This window comes from Folsomia candida, unplaced genomic scaffold (genome assembly GCF_002217175.1).
Source record: "Folsomia candida strain VU population unplaced genomic scaffold, ASM221717v1 Fcan01_Sc004, whole genome shotgun sequence".
NCBI lineage: Eukaryota > Metazoa > Arthropoda > Collembola > Entomobryomorpha > Isotomidae > Folsomia > Folsomia candida.
In genome coordinates this window covers 11,736,798-11,753,172 of record NW_019091196.1, presented here as the reverse complement: position 1 = coordinate 11,753,172, position 16,375 = coordinate 11,736,798, and the positions used below count along the sequence as shown (strand labels likewise).

Genomic DNA, 16,375 nt, shown 5'->3' with positions numbered 1-16,375 from the left:
AAGGCACGAATGCGACTCATGTTTTTGTGTTGTAAACTATTTACATTTCAGATTGCATTGTCTTCCATAAACGGAAAGACTGTTGCAATATCACACAATCAATTTCAGGCTGGGTTTATGAATTGAAGATTTTTAAGTCATGCTTTGATCATTCCCTAAAATTTCAATGATAAAAGGCATATTAGTAAAATATGTTTAAAGAATTATCGTTAAATATGCTCTCCATTAAAAAAAATATTCATTACTTATTGGATACAAATGTCGTCTTAAATAACACACAAATTATTCATCTAATTGGAACGTTGTCCCTCGATGTATTATCTAGTGTTTAAGGCTCTTCACCAATATGCATAGATATATAGAAAATAATTTCATACTTTATTAATACCATACAACTTGCAGCGCAACATGAGACCAGATTGAGACTTATGAGACTCCTCACTCAGGAGAGGAGAAAGTTGGTCAAGTGACCCCATTTGTTGTCCAAATCAAGAGAGTATTTATTTCTTAGCATTTTTAGATAATACAGAGTCATCTAAATAAATTTGTATTAATTAATTTATGAGAGAAAGTTACATTTTAAGTGAAAATGAATAAAATAATCGTAGCAAATGAAATGTGTCAATAAGACGAAACAAGTAATTCTCCAACAAATTATGTGGTCACCCCCCATGACCTCGAGGGGGCAGTCAGATTGACCCCGGAAGTGGAAATTATTGGTCTTATATATGATGCTTCAAATCTCGGTTATCTCGATTATTCTCCTGACACTTAGGATTAGCCCTGCGTGTGTCTCTACACGATACAAATAGAGCTGTACATTTAATCAATTGATATCGTTCGCACATAACCGTGTTAATAAGTAGAAACTTTATTACGTCTTATACAAAAATAAATACACGTCATTGATACCAGAAAATGGTGTAAAAACAAATCCCTACTTGAAAGTATTAAGAAATCTTGACTGATAAGGGTGCCATATTAGCAAGTTCAGCTTCAAACAATTTCCTCTGTAAATCTGACTTCAACGAACCGTACTTGGTTTCCAGCTCTCTTCTGTGATACTTTTGCAGAAATATGTTACAATGTCTAATGGTAGCACCCGTATAAATAGTTTTAAATGACATGAGTTGTCCATCCAGGCGAGTTACAAATGGGAGTGACGAAGTAACTATTTCATACGCCGTTCTTCTCATTCTTATGAAACAAATTTTTGTCGAGGGGTTAATATATTTGGCTGTAACAGAGACGAATAATTAATTCTCTGGAACTATAGCATAACAATTAATTGGTTGGCTGATTAATCACCGTATAGCCCAGCTTTGGATAAAGCTACTCCTTGAATACCGTGCAAACTTCGAATCGATTTATTTATCGCCTCCATCAGTGCATTTTGTCTCGTAACATTTCCAGATTTCCATTCTTCTTCCATTTGCACTTCAGCAATAATATATCTAAAAGTTAATTATTTTAGAAATTCAGAATAATTCAATTCAATTCAAACTTTGAATTTCAAAGTATACAAAATCATTTCACGAAATTTGATCTAAAATAAGCCACTTACCTATGCCTTAATCGAACCATCTTTCCTAACGAATAATCAAATTTATTAGTCAAAGTTAGATGAAAATACTAAACAAACCGGAAGTAGTGAAAGTTAAGGAGGAAATATGTGTACTCCTTTCACGTGCAAAATTCTCTCTTCACTGACCAAACCACAGGCCGCGTTCGCTTTCCCTTCTCACATCGACCCATATCAAGTCTCATGTGAAGTCTCAACTTACACCACCGGCTCAAGTTCTGCCTGACAGATCAAGGACTTTCTCCTGCTTGCTTTCACCCTGAAAAGTAAGCTCCATAGTCTGTTCCTTCCTCGAGAATGGACTGCAAAAATAGTGACTCATGCAAAGTCCTTTCAGGGTCAAGTTATGTTACAGGCAGTTGTTTACTCCTCAACAATTCAGCTTCAGTGGTTTTATGACTCATTCTTCAGCCATGCAGTACATAGCGAAGTGATAAAATTGATACGTAACAATTGTTGGACGAAACAACAGTGACGCATATTTGTATCCTCTTAATCCTCTAATAAAAACCGAGTCATACATGTTTCTTGCAAAATATTTGCAAAATGTTGTAGCTATCCAGCAATTTAAATTTTGCTTATTCCAGTAATTGTAATTGTAGTTGAAAGTTCCTGCAATTGTTGAAGACATGCTTATCTCCTATACAGCGCCACATCCACAAAAAGCACCAAACCCACATTTCTTTCAAAAATACAAAGATGCAACCTTTATCAGCAACATTAGTGCATATCAAGAGGCATTTAAGATAACTAATTCTTGCAGGATAAGGAGAACAAGTGACGCAATTATGAAAGGACCAATAGGGTCGAGATTATTGTGGAAAATTCTAGCCTGCTCTCACAAACGTTTTTTGGGATTAAACATGATTTTTTGCATAGTTGCAATTTCGCATGTAAGGATGGATCATGCATCAATTTTTAGAAACGTTACAAATTTTGAAAACTCTTTATATTAATTGTTGGGACCACTTTTCACCAACTATTATAGCATTCATAGTTGTCTCCCAGTTGTAATTAATGCTCCCTAAAATCACTTATTTTTGTCTGGTTTCAAAATTTTGCGAAAAAATAACTTAATTGTTTTATTATATAATCAGGCATTATTTTAAAGATATTATTCGCACATTTTAGTAAATCACCGTAAAAGGTGTACAACCCTCCCGGCTGTAATATGGTAAGCGCTTGTGACTGAACTCACATTCTCATTCTGTAACTCGGGTTGAACAGATCACATTTTGTAAGGACAAAGTTTGCAGTTTTGTGACTTGCAATTTATTCTCAGAATAAAAAGTTGTGTTTTTAAAATAGAAAAGTTTATATCAAATAGTTTTCGAAAAATCACACGTATACATTCTTCAGCGTTTTGTCTTTGGTCTCGAGCTATAATATAAATGAGACTTTACTTGCTGAATGTCTTCGTCTGACGAGAGCAAGAATAAAGAGCACTTGTCCCAAAACAGCCAAAACCACCCCCACCGAGAGGAAGAATCTAGCCAGAATTTGAAGAATAATTCAACTTCAAACCATAGTCAAAATCGAAGCAAGAGTAAAAGCCAGTCCCCGCAGGAATCTTCTGACCCATTTTTCCAAGACTTTTACAACCGAAAGAAAAACCGACCTCGGTTAAGTGAACGGATTTTCAGCAATCGTCCAGGCGGTGGTGTGTTCGAGAAGGATAATTTTGTAGACGACTTAAGGAAACATATTGAAGAGGAGAGGAAAATGTTTTTTGATTCCGACCCATTTGGAAACTTTCCTAGTCATCCGAGGGGTGGTTCTCCAGCACCCGGAGGGGCACATCATGCTGGGAGTGGAAGTCCTAGAGCTGGAAGGGTAAGTATAAATCGGAAATTTTGGCAGTTTTTAATTAATTTCATTCATTTTGGCGTGACGAATTTCAAACTAGCGCTAGGCCACATATTTTTACCCTCATTTGTTCATTCATTCCATTACTGCGATTGTTCAATTGTTCATATAAAATGAAGTAATATAAAACGATGAAGTCAAATATAACCTGGAAATGATCAGTCAGCAATGTTTACAAATCCAGCAAACTGACAGTAGTGCTACTGATTTCAGCGAATTTATTATTACATCAGTTATTCCATACATAAAGTGCATAATGCACTGTGCATTCTATTACATACTTTATTGTTTGTTTTATTACAAAATATGCTGACTAATCTTCTTGTAATCATAAATACCTAGATGTTGTTTACATATTTATTTAGTGATAATGCAGAAAAATGCATTTCATTATGAAAATTGAGATTGTTTTAATTCAATCGTGTATTTGTATTGTTTGAGAATACTTAATTGACTTGTATATAAGCAAGTATGCAATCAAAGTCATGTGTTCATGGTACTGAGGGTAAAAAAGGTAGAAAATTAAACCGCGTTAAGAAGTTTAAGTTTAATTGTGTAGGTGTTTGTTTACGCACCTTTTCAGGTAATCATAAAGGCACTTGACATGAGCTCGTGTTAAAAAATGATGTCATCTTCACTTGCCCTCTGGTCATCTTTGTTTGTAGGTGGGTTGTATTTTATTCGTAGGTTTGCTAAATTTCGGTGGTAACATTTGCATCATCCACTCGTCGCGTTGTTGTAGGCGTCATGCTAATCGGCATTGTTTTTGACAGCAGCAGTTTGCATCATAACATTATGTTTTTAGGTCTGGTAATTATCATTAAAGTAAACATGTACCTGATGATTCCACAATTACTACTACGGTACTTTATCCGGATGAGACAATGTCCTTTTTCTATGTACGTGCGTTAGGTGGAACGGTTGACAGGTCACGTACATATATTCAATTAAAAATCAGGTCCAAGAATCCAGTTACACGCAATTTAGCCATCATTTCAGTTTAGTTGTTCGAGTAAATCTCGAGCAAATGTAAGTTTTTAAGACGGAGATTTCTACAAGGTTTTGAGTTTAATTTATTTGGCATCGAATCACTAATAATACATACGTATTGGCAGACGGTACACATTTGAGGTTTCAGTTTACTTCAGTCCTTGAAATTGCCTGAGTTTTATTGTGCATGTTTAATATGCATACCAAATACGGATCGATGGGGGTAGTAAATAAATAGCAAAGGAGATTCGACCGGACCCTAAAATTAAATAAAACTATAGGATTCATTTGAAACAAAAAAATATTCGAGGAAAGGATAGGAGAAAAAAGAAGAAGATTACAAAGCGATTATGATCATCGACCATTAATCCTACACGTGCATGGATACAGTAGGTGTAGTTTAAATACACTAACTTTTGAACAAAAGATCCGAAGAAGATTATCCTAGCTGGAGCTGTCTTCTAGGTCGCTCCGTAGTGGGTTTATTTGGCATAGATCATTTTTTAAATTAGATTTCAATAATAAATCATACTCGATTTTTTTATGCTGATGAAGAGAAACCCCAAAAACAATTGCATCGCATTGAAAATTGCAAAGTGGTCTCAATCTCTGCCAATTGTGTTGACTAGGAATAAAAAGCTGTTTATGTGACTATACATGGATGTTGGGCTAGTGTGGTGGACGTGCTGATGAGGTAATGCAAACTCAAAGAGATGCGAAAATGTCCAAATTTGCAACCCACACTTACTCAAGTTAATAAAAGGTGTCTTCCCCATCCTTCACGTAGGTCATTCCTTTAACAGACTTGAAACCGAGCATTTATTTTTCATCTGGTTGGAAACATTTCTGCAAAAGAATTGCATTTTGCACTCGACTTTGAGACCTCGTATTGAACTTGACTCGGACAACTGGAGCTTTTCAAAAGTGTGGTGTTTGGCATTTGGTGGTACGTAAGAAAAGTGGTGAGTAATATCGGGTGAATGCATATTTCCGTTCATTTCGTCATCAGCCCTACCGAATTTTAAGACAGATAAGTACATACATACAGTGGTTCATGGTTAGAACGCACCTATCTAAATACGTACGTGCCAGTACTTGGAAGGAAGGAAGGAATTCTTAAAAGCTCGGAAAAAGTGCTAATTTTTTGTGTGAAGTAAGTGCTATACCATTCCTACGCTTACATACTGATCGAATGATTGCTCTATTTTCTATCTGTTCTCGACTGAAATTAATGTATGGTTAGTTAGTGGGTATAGGTTGTCGTAATAGCTTGCAGCTTGGCGTTTTGAGACTTTGCCAAAGTTCAATCTGACTTCTGTCTCACGTAGAGTAGAGCGTTCGGATTTTCCAAGTTTTCAAGCACACACTGTAAAAAAGCATGTGGATGGATTCAATGCAATAAGTGAAGTAATATATATTTGAAAAATACGTACATACAAGTTACGTATGCAGATGAGCATCTTGCTCTTCTATCATCATGCATACATAGATTTTTACTCACGTCTTAAAAATAAACCAATTCTATATGCTTCTCTCCACTACTGAATTGCGTTCTTTAAAAATTATCATAAGACAGGAGGGTGTAAAAACCACTCAAAATTTGGTAGGCATAGATCTTATGCGCTCTTACACGTGATGCATATTGGCTCAATTTTTTTGGTTTTGGTAGGCACTTTTTAGCCGAAGACCTTGGGATGTTTTCTAATCTATTTTGAATAACCTGAAGCGATTTTATGGTGTTTTTTGTGGAATTTGTAATTATGACATTAAACCTGCTTGCTTACGGGTAAATATAAAGAAAGACTGAACTCAATTCCATCAATCCATGTTCCATTTTTCGGATATTAAGAAGGCGGGGGTTTAGTAAATGTCAAGTAATTGTGTCAGTCTGTTATAGGTGGGTGAGTTTCACAGATTCACTCCATTTCCTTCGTATGAATACGTATTTGATGAGAAATTTAGGTTAGGTCATTATTATTTTCCATTAACATTGGCTTAGTTTTTCGGAGAAAATGACTGAGCAAAACGACAGAAAATCGAAATGAAATTAGGTCAGGTTAGCAATTATGAAATTATTACGTGTATTTAGCTTATGATGATACGACTTTATTGTCGGTTTGGTATTTACTGTGATTGGAATCACTCCTTCAACAGATAGTACGCATTATGTACATATGCATGATGACATTTGAGATAGGTTAGGTTTACTTTGAATACACACTTCACATAAAAATATTCCTTGTCACAAGGTCATTTCATTTCGAATCCTCAAGGTTTGTTATTATCCCCGCAAATTATTACTGTCAATTTAATTTACAGCCCCGTATTTCGTTTTCCAGTCGTTACTGCTAGACGCGTGCCTTTGCATGTAATATCCTGTTTTAGCTGAAGGATTAAATCACGGGCAATATAATAATACTAAAATGCTGTATGTGGAATGTAATGATGGTGATAAATGAATGGTCAATATTGACTTCACTTAGTTCTCCAGCCAGCCCTTGTACCAAATTTGCAATAAGATCTCGGCCAGATTTGTGGATTGTATTTCAGTAGTTATCGTCATAATGTAGTGGTAAAAAAGTAAATGCATATGTGTGGGAAGTGACACGTATTATGAAGTTTAGTCGTCGTTCATAGCAAAAAAAAAAGAAGCAAGTTGGATGTGATCCATCAACTACTACTGGTGTGACAGGGAAGGCGCAATAAAAAAGTATAACGACAGGTAATAATTGTTTAGCTAAATAGACGTTAAGGTGTCTATATAGTCATGTCATGTGGGATAACCATCCAACATCTCGTTCTCACTCATGTGGGTGGAAATTCTGCTGACGAACCAAGTTCACTTTAATTACTGGAGAAGAGAAAAGTTCTATAATTTTGTGCATGACATAATATTCACTATTCAGCTCCACCCAGTCTGTTGTCAATCCATTCTATCCATTAATATTATGATGACTGTAAACACGTTCCACTTTTTGCATAGTAAATGTGTATTTATTACATCCATATACTTGTAGCTTCGTTTGTGCAATGTTTCTTTGGACATTTGCCTTGAACTGATGAATATTGAGTGGCGAATAAATTATCGGCATTTCGGTTTGGTTGAATCGGTGGTGGTGGTGATGTGGCATGTTTCAGAGAGATATTCTGCACTCATCTTTCTACACCATCACGGTCTGCAATGTTATGTTGGGCGACGGATGCATTAAATTCGCTCATTCATGTCATCCGGAGAAGGAATGTTCACCATTTGGCGTGAGGTAGGGCTGGTACAGAATTCTCGTCCATTTCGTTTTTTTCCTAGGATTTATGTTGGTGATGATTATGGTTTATGGTGACAGATAGACGGACGAAGGTACTTGAGTCAAGGCCGTTTGATCCTCGTAAAACAGAGAACCTCGACCAACTCATTATGGGCAGGTCAATTTTATTTATTTTATCCTGTCGCACTTGCTCCCGTGTAATGTCTGGAGTTGAAGGTCTGCTTAATATCACTCTGATTTTGTCTCATTGAATTGAGGGCAAAAAAAATACTCGTGACGATATTGTGCTGATTGTTCCTAATAATGGTTGAACCCCTGCATCGACCGATCGATTTGGGCAGCCTTTTATCTAATTTATATGCTCAAAGTGCATATTTGGAATTATTGCATGGGGACAAATTCCTATCGAAATAATTTATTATGATGGTCGACATTTTTTTGTGGACGATTAACTCTAATTACACGCTGCATGAAAATAGGTACGTGCGCATAGGTTCTAGGAAAGCTCATTAATTAATTACAGTGAGTAAATGTGACATTAATTTTAGCTTGTGATAGCTATTTGTAAAAAAAGAAATGGCAGGAAGTTGGCAATCATTTCACATCTTCCAAACGAAGATTGAGTCGCAGATCGACATGAACGATAATTCCACGCTGGTCCATTGTTGTCGTCGTCGTCGTCCCCCATCCTATTTAAGTAATTGCCGGCACATGCATGTTGATTTAATAAGCATTATAATTTTATTACTTCCACTTGCTGTTGGCAATGGCTGGCGTATGGAGGCAATAAAATGTGTATTTATTTTGGTATGACATTTATAATTTTGTCTTGTGTGTAATAATTTCGTAATTTGAATTTGACCAATTGTTGTCAAAAGAATTTGTTAGAAAGTTTTCCTTATTGTTTTCCGTTCTTTACATTCCGCTTTAAAAATTGTTAGGAGACCACGAGGAGTGATGAACTATTGGATTCGGATTCCTTATTTGGAATTGCTTGGCGTCACTCCACTGACAACTGATTTCTATTAGCCCATTTACATCTTGAATTTGTTGTACTCGTTTTTAGTTAGTTTGCTTGGTCTTCTCGACTCGACAATGGAGGTGGCATTTTGTTTTTAAAAAGTACACATTCCAAGCACTTTTGTCTGATAAATCATCAGTTTTGTTACAAGTATCACGACGCAAATAACATGCGTACCGTCTCTCGAAAGATAATGCATTATTATTAACCACACTAATTTATATGGTGCGGACAACAATTAAGGAAATCGAGAGTGAAATTCTGGCACAAATTATTAATGGATAGATGACATCTACATAACTCGATAAGTTATTAACCGATCAGAAAGTGGATAAATACCAATAAGGTGTCCTTCCTCGGGCTGTTGAATATTCAAAAATGGAATCACATAAAAAATTATTGGTAAAAATTACTACAATTCAGATTATGAAAATATTAGCATTCTTATGGTCGAGTTGCTTTTAAATCATCAGAGAATTGATTGAACACTCTCGTCACGTAGTATTATTATTTTCTAAACTTTATTTGATGATACGCATCAGTACGCATTGCATTGAGTGAAAACCTTCTTAATCTCTACCAATTTGTCTGTGGGGCTTATTATAATGGTGACGACTATAGATTAGATATGCCGCATGGCTTGGATGTCCAAATATGGTCTACTTGATGGTGCTAAAAAACAAACTTTTCTTAAGTGTTGACAAGTGGGTTGACAGATTTCGGTTTCTGTATAATTGCACGCAAGATTAGAAAAAAACTTGTTCACCTGGCCTAGTCAATAACATGTTGCGTCTCACCACTCTCTTGATTTGACGACGACAAAGACTAGCGGAAGACGCTAATCTTGTTGCGTGATATTAGTGATAGTTGTGTGGCGTCAAGTAAATGTGAAACTTAATCTTGCGTGGATAATGTACCAGACACACACAACTGTGTAATGAGAACATAAAGTGACGCCGTTGTTGAAGATAATTTGGCTGATGATGACCATATTTGGGATTGACATTTAATTTTTTGTTTGTTTGTTTTATTTCTCAACAGAACGGGGGAGGATTCCCATTTGACAGTACACGATCTCGATTAGACCACGACTTTCCGGGAGCCAGACATCCAATGTTTACCATGAGACGTCCAGCGTGGGAGGATGATCCCTTTGGGGGAAATCCGTTCCATCGTGAAAGACACAACTCTGGATCATCCGGAGGAGGTGCGTCGGGTTCATCGACAGCTTCTACTGGGGAAGAACACATTATACCGATTCGGTGAGATTGCATTTTCTCATTAACATCATCATCAGTAATTTTTAACATGACATGTTTTGAACTTCAGGATTGAACGAAGTGATGGCACGTCGTCCCCCTCATCACACAACGGCCCTGCTCCAAATGCGCATGCAAAAGCTGCTGCGAAAGCAAATGCCTCAGTCCAACGGAGCAATCCCATTTCAACAACGCCGATCCCAATGCCTGCGCCAGAAGGAATGAGTATGAGTCCATCTCCGACACCAGATTCTCACATCAAAATGCATCATATTCCTGGACCCCAGAGAAGCTCTACCGATGAAGTAAGAAAATCGCCATCTCCGGGTCGATCTTCGCGTGCCCAGTCTGCTCCCCCTGATTCGCCCAACAATGACGGCCAAGGTTCTGGTGGTGGCAAAAAATTTGTCTCGAGCATCAACATTGAACCTAAAGTAGTGACGAACCACTCTGTACCTCAACCAACTCAATTGGGTGGAAAATGTACCAAAGAGAAAACCCCACCAAAGGTAGGAACTGATGGACGTCCAATCCCGATATTTGTGGAAGGACGTGGTCCCTCTGTAAACAACGGATATGGACCTGGTCCTGCCACTTCTCAAGAACATTACCAGCAAAACCATGCTGATCCTCCACAGCAACAGAAAGCATCTCGACCTGCCGAACCTCGTGAGGTTACGCCTCCACCAAAGAAACCTACTCCGCCCAAAGACCCATTGGAGAAAGTTGCAGATATTACTCAAGATGTGAACGAATTGAGTGTCAAAATTGATCAATTTACTGGGAAAACAAAGGACAAGGAGTTTTTATTCTTGGACGAGATGCTGACGAGAAATCTCATCAAACTTGGTAGGATTATAAATATGAACATATATAACTAATCCATTAAGACATATCAATCAAAGGTGTCCACGTAAATTTTTTTTGTATGCTTTACTCAACTTGATATTTAATATTTTATTTCAGATGTGATTGAGACTGAGGGCCGAGAGGATGTTCGTAACGCTAGGAAAGAGTGTATAAAACTGATCCAAAGTTGTATTGCTAAACTGGAATCCAAAGTTCCTTCTAACAACAAATCTGGAGCAGAGGAATCAAAGATGGATATCGATGACACTTCTTCAGTAAATCAACAACCTGATGCTGACAAAGGGGGAGAATCTACTGATAGTAATACCAGTCTACAAAACCCTTCTACACCATCCAAAACAAGTACCTCCGCAGAAACGGTCAAAGTTTCAGCATAGTTCAGATAGTCCAGCTAAATATTCGTATATTTTTATGGTAGTAGCTTAACGAATCACTTGTCATCACAGATTACCTTCAGATTCTGCCACCACTGTTTTAAACATTACTGCGATAGGTCAGTATTCGCCTTCAATTTCCTCAGCATTGTATTGCATATTAATTACTGATGTAATTTCTCGTCTTGTATAAGGTGGTTCTGTCGATTTCTCGTCTTGTATAAGGTGGTTCTGTGTTTAAACCTCATTGTGTTGTAATGATTTTGAGTGCTATTAATACTGCATGACCCAATTTATAATAAATAGTTTCTCGTATAGCATGCTAAGGAAAACTGATCAGTTTTAGTTTAATAAATACGTATAGTCAGAATAGAATGCAACAACTATGTATGTAAGAAAAGCAGTTTAGGTAAGCCATGGATGTCGTTCGAGTAAACTATTATTGTTATTATTTACTTCTAGCTTCTATATGATGATGAGGTCTCTTTACGGCTGTGATACACGTTTCACGGTAGGAAAAACTATATGATAGTACTTATTGCAAATATTGTTAATTTTGTTTACATGTAAATTACACGATTGTTGTTACGTTTAATAAGCTAAACTCATTTTCAGTTCAGGAATTTGTGTATTATTATTATTTATGTATCTCACCAAAAGGAGAAAGTATGTACGACCGGTGCCTCATACAACAACACTTATTGTTGCATCTCTCAGCTATTTGTTTTCATTTATTGTGCAGTGTAAATGGAATAAATTGCCAGTAAATCAATGTTGAATAAATATTTAAAGCGTGAATTATTGAGTGTTTGCTCTCTATTTTATTTCCCATGTGCATATTTTTCATTGACTTATAATTATCATATCACAAATGTTTTTATATTAACTAAAAATTACTTGCATCAAAAATGCTAATACGATATTATGATATATGCGATGAGCGATTTGACGTTGGAATATATATTAAAATTAGTAAATTAACAGTATAATTAAATAATTAATATAATATCATGTTAAAGACATGCACCAAACAATTTACGATAAAATATGGGGCCATCCTCAACATTTTGAAGCTTTCGACAAGTTATTTCGATGGCGTGCCCCTCCTCCACCTTTGCGTTTCCCAACAGGCTGTGATTTTACAACGGGAAGAGACTGGCTCATCATAAATCGCTTATCCACCAAATCCTTCTCCGAAGAATCGTCTTCCTTTTCATTATTATTCTTACTCTCGGAATGCAAAACTCCTTTCTTCTTGAAACCCACACTTTCCTCCTCCAGTTTGATGGTTAGTTGCTCCTCTAAATCTTCGTCGGTGTCATCCTGCGAGGAAACGTCATCCTGTGACGAAATATCCGACGGTTCTCCACCATACCCGCAATCTTCTGATCCAATTTCGTCCCTGTCCTTTTTTCCCATCACTTGAGACTGTCCTCGACCACTTTCAACAGCAAGGTCGATGAACATGGTGGCCTCATCGGAGGAGAGATTTATCGAGGCGGCGAGGGCCTTTAAGTCATCAATCATCCATTTCAAGATTAACTCGGCCCCTTCTTTCCTCTCGGGAACGACTCCGGCATCCACGGCAATTCCAAATCTCATTTTCTCTCCGTACGACAAGAACGAGACGGAAACCCCTGAGTAAAATAAAATAAAATATAAAGTCATTCTAGAGAAATAGCATCTACCAACTCACCTGAACTGCCCACATTCGGCAGCCAAAACATCGTATCGACCATAGGATAGCCCCAGATTGTAATGGGTTTAGTTGGCCCTGTTAAAGAATTATGTAACCTTTTAATAGGCCATAAAAAAAATAAGCAATTAAGCCAGTTTATGTACCTGGTAGATTAGAAATGACCAAGGTGCACTGCTTATTGACTATCAACCACCTCGAGAAAGCCACGTTGAACACGCAGAGCAAATCCATGAGAAAGAGGTTGAGGTAGCAATGTGGGGACATGCTCATTATTCGGTTCTGCTTCTCAATTTCACGACATCGTTCCACCGTTTTTGACTTTTGCAACTCCAGTGGGAGATAGACGATGGAGAACTTGTTGACGATCTGGTCACTCGGGTGGTTGGGGGCAGGTACTGGAATTATGGTGTGGATGTTCTTGGGGAGGTCGGACTCCGCGACGCCCTAATTTAATTAATTAAATATTACTGAATTTTTACACCAGGACTTTCTCCGTAATAATGCAGCTCATTTTAGTTTACCCGACTTATCATGTACCGACGACAAGCAGAACTCAAGGTGTTTAATAAAATGGTATTCATTCCGCATCCCAGCCTGGTTTTGAGTTTCTTGAGCCACTTGACATTTACGGGTTTCGCCCAGGCGTGAACTTTCTCCCCACTTAGAACCTAGTGTATTAAATCATGTACGAATATTTCACTACAAATATATTCGCACGCAATAATTAATAATATTATTATTATTCAAACACTAATATTCTTACCAAGTCTGGATTGTGAAGAGGATTATCGTCCATGAAGATCAACTCGCTGTAAAAAGCTCTCGGAGTTTTGAAGAAGAGGTACAACCAGATACAGATCTTTTTGAGCCATGGATTTTCTGGTAGTCTGTGGGGTGGGACGTAGTCCTCCTGATTCGCACCCGCCATGTCTCGCATGACCAGTTTTAAAAATGAAAACCCGTCCCCCAGACCGTGACTGATTCGGACGAGAATGGCGAATTTCTCATCCGCATTTTCCACATTGCCTTCTTCATGTTCGTAATGAAGTTTTGGGATCACGATTATTTCCCAGAGACTTCTCCCCTCTTGAAATTCCGTATTTGAGTATTTTGACACAATGTCCAAGAGTTCGGTTTCCCCGATGGATTTGCTGGATTCGTCAAGCCCTTCGGCAAAACGGACGTGGTGGTTGATGTCCAACGGTTTTGAAGGTCGCCAGCAACTGTGAAGATGCAATCATTAAGTACATTAGTCAGGTAAACTAATAACAATATTATCTAATAAAAAATTCATTCTCTTACTAAAAACCTCCTCTGATTTCCAAATACTGGTGGAATTTGGGATGTGCCAATTTTCCTGTTGCAGGATTAATTTTGCGAGCCGTTTGCTCCACCCTTTTTCTCAATTCTGCAATGTCACACTTGCCTCGGAGAACTTTGAGCGATTTTATAATTTGACGAGATTCTGGCGTGTCCAAGGATCCTGTCGAATCAGCTCCGGTTGTAATGTCGCCGAGTTCGCCGTAGCAAATTTTCATGTACCATTTGACCGACCATCTCCAAAGGACGCTAAAAACGAGTTAATCGTAAAAATAACATGCATTTATTGCAAAATATTGAGATACAATAAACTTACCAAAGTGCGTATGGCTGGCTGACAAAGACGAGCCAAAAAGTGGTGAATAAAACCAGTATCCAATCTTCAATGTGTGTCTTCAATTGTCTGAAAATGCATATTCTAAATCATAACAGAATTTGCTACACCTTCCCCGTCAATATTCTCCATGCGAAATTTTAGACTTTTATGACTTACCTCACACCGGAAATAATCTGATCGTAGAATCTTAAAAAAGTCTTGGTGGCAATCACAGCGGTCAGAAGCGGAGTCAGAGTGGCACAAATGTAGATGGAAAAATCGGACAATAGTTGCTCCATTTTCATGCAGTGAGATGATGACTATTCGAAATCTGAGATACCTTAATAACACTTTCGAAAATAGAAATCCTGACAAACAATTATTGTTTTTGTTGAAATTTTTACGAACTCTTTCAGTTAACCTCGTGCGAAATTATTGTAAAATGTTCTCGAGAAATCCTTACAATCCATGGTTTGATAAAAAATTCACAAAAATGGTAAAGCTGCACCTGATTTTTGGCAATGTATTCGGATTTTAGGTAATTAAGTAACAAAGAAAAAATGCACGTTTTCGAAGACCAAGGTAGACAAAGAATGACCCCAAGCTGTCCAAGTCACGCGTTATTATTTAGTTAGGAACACAGTTGAATGCACTAAATTGAGACCACTTGTAGCATATCTATTATTGATTTATTTAAGCTGGCACGAGTAGTCTGTTGTGTTGCACTTAAGGCACTAATTTATAACAATTTACTTTAAACGAAGTTTAAATATATGTAAAGCAAGGTGTTAATACTGACAGTAGAAAATAAGAGTGGATGAAAATGTGCTTAATAAACGTGTAGCGTGTTGACCGCTCTTAAGTCAAACCTAAATTAAGTATGTACATACAGCTTCTCGAGTACCATTTTGCGCTTGGTTAAGCAGTGCCCCCCAATTTACCACCTCCACGTCGTATAATAGTTTAGGATTAGTTTAGCTGCAAAAGTTAAATAATAATTATTATATCTTTATCACATGCTGACCCTTGCCGTTTAATCGCGCTGTGAACAAGAGAACTGAATAAACTGCAGCAAAATATGTATGCATTTATTTAATAAGTACTGCAGTAACGGAACAAATAAAAATGCAGTTTGTTTCGTGTCAAGTCTAATGAGGAATATAATTGCAATTGCTTATTTAATTAATTTTGCATTGGATTTCATTGCATTTTCATGAAAAGTCGTCATATTGTGGCGTGAATCTATAATTCCCACATATAGAAATTCTATAATAGAATACAGCACTGCATTTTGATAGCTTACATTTTTCAAGGTATTTTAAGTTCATAGTGCTCATTCTCACATCATTTTCAGTAGTTTTTATCCATTAAAAATACTTACTCACCCAAATTAAACCGTCAACGACAACCTCGTTCGAGAAAGAGAGTAGTATTTTATTAAAAATTATATAGCATTATGTATCACGACTGATCTTGGTGATCTGTAATTGTGTCGGTTGAATTTGGTGATGGCACGGTACGGACTACGGAATGCGTGATAACGTGTGCCGTACATACATTCCTACATCCACGTGTATACAAATTACAAGTTGTATAATTTATTAAGTCAGTAGACCGGAGCAATTATGCGTGTACAGGAGCAGGCCGAGGCTCAGAAGGGGTTTGATTAAACACTGCAGTCTTAAATATGAAATTGAGAAATATCCGGTGGATGGATATCATGAACAAAAAGCTGATAAAGATGGTGTTATAAATTATGAATTTAACGTTGCTGTTTGTATTTATTGTGTAGCAGTGCATCTGTTTTTTGAGGTG

At 37.2% G+C, this 16,375-nt stretch overlaps 3 protein-coding genes across 5 annotated transcripts; 1 reads left to right on the top strand and 2 right to left on the bottom strand.

Moving 5' to 3' along the window:
* Window positions 1–482: 482 nt before the first annotated feature.
* Window positions 483–1,884, bottom strand: LOC110848637. Its single transcript, XM_022095895.2, has 3 exons — window positions 1,565–1,884; window positions 1,309–1,454; window positions 483–1,237 (listed from the first exon to the last, which is right to left on the bottom strand). The coding sequence occupies exons 1-3, from the start codon at window positions 1,582–1,584 to the stop codon at window positions 951–953; spliced, it is 453 nt and encodes a 150-aa protein (XP_021951587.1). The 5' UTR covers window positions 1,585–1,884; the 3' UTR covers window positions 483–950.
* Window positions 1,885–2,776: 892 nt separating this feature from the next.
* On the top strand, window positions 2,777–12,023 carry LOC110848093 (BAG domain-containing protein Samui). The gene is made up of 4 exons (XM_022095212.2): window positions 2,777–3,415; window positions 9,764–9,984; window positions 10,052–10,830; window positions 10,948–12,023. The coding sequence occupies exons 1-4, from the start codon at window positions 2,993–2,995 to the stop codon at window positions 11,226–11,228; spliced, it is 1,704 nt and encodes a 567-aa protein (XP_021950904.1). The 5' UTR covers window positions 2,777–2,992; the 3' UTR covers window positions 11,229–12,023.
* Window positions 12,024–15,414, bottom strand: LOC110848092. Of its 3 annotated transcripts, XM_035850705.1 has the most exons (9): window positions 14,969–15,414; window positions 14,738–14,900; window positions 14,561–14,662; window positions 14,227–14,493; window positions 13,688–14,147; window positions 13,446–13,592; window positions 13,068–13,368; window positions 12,922–12,999; window positions 12,024–12,862 (listed from the first exon to the last, which is right to left on the bottom strand). In XM_035850705.1, the coding sequence occupies exons 2-9, from the start codon at window positions 14,863–14,865 to the stop codon at window positions 12,285–12,287; spliced, it is 2,061 nt and encodes a 686-aa protein (XP_035706598.1). In that variant the 5' UTR covers window positions 14,866–14,900; window positions 14,969–15,414; the 3' UTR covers window positions 12,024–12,284. The 3 variants fall into 3 exon arrangements, with proteins under 3 accessions (XP_035706598.1, XP_035706597.1, XP_021950902.1); XM_035850704.1 differs by having other exon boundaries at window positions 14,738–15,414; XM_022095210.2 differs by having other exon boundaries at window positions 14,561–14,647; window positions 14,738–15,412.
* Between the last annotated feature and the right edge of the window lie 961 nt (window positions 15,415–16,375).

Excerpts from the sequence above, each read along its gene's own strand:
- LOC110848637 (XM_022095895.2), bottom strand. The coding sequence starts at position 1,584 with ATGGTTCGATTAAGGCATAG. Across the intron at positions 1,455-1,564 it reads ATGGTTCGATTAAGGCATAG|ATATATTATTGCTGAAGTGC; the intron begins GTAAGTGGCTTA and ends ATTAACTTTTAG. Across the intron at positions 1,238-1,308 it reads ATCCAAAGCTGGGCTATACG|CCAAATATATTAACCCCTCG; the intron begins GTGATTAATCAG and ends TCTCTGTTACAG.
- LOC110848093 (XM_022095212.2), top strand. The coding sequence starts at position 2,993 with ATGTCTTCGTCTGACGAGAGCAAGAATAAAGAGCACTTGTCCCAAAAC. Across the intron at positions 3,416-9,763 it reads GAAGTCCTAGAGCTGGAAGG|AACGGGGGAGGATTCCCATT; the intron begins GTAAGTATAAAT and ends ATTTCTCAACAG. Across the intron at positions 9,985-10,051 it reads GAACACATTATACCGATTCG|GATTGAACGAAGTGATGGCA; the intron begins GTGAGATTGCAT and ends TTTGAACTTCAG.
- LOC110848092 (XM_035850704.1), bottom strand. The coding sequence starts at position 14,865 with ATGAAAATGGAGCAACTATTGTCCGATTTTTCCATCTACATTTGTGCC. Across the intron at positions 13,369-13,445 it reads GTCGGTACATGATAAGTCGG|GGCGTCGCGGAGTCCGACCT; the intron begins GTAAACTAAAAT and ends TAATTAAATTAG. Across the intron at positions 12,863-12,921 it reads GCCGAATGTGGGCAGTTCAG|GGGTTTCCGTCTCGTTCTTG; the intron begins GTGAGTTGGTAG and ends TATTTTACTCAG.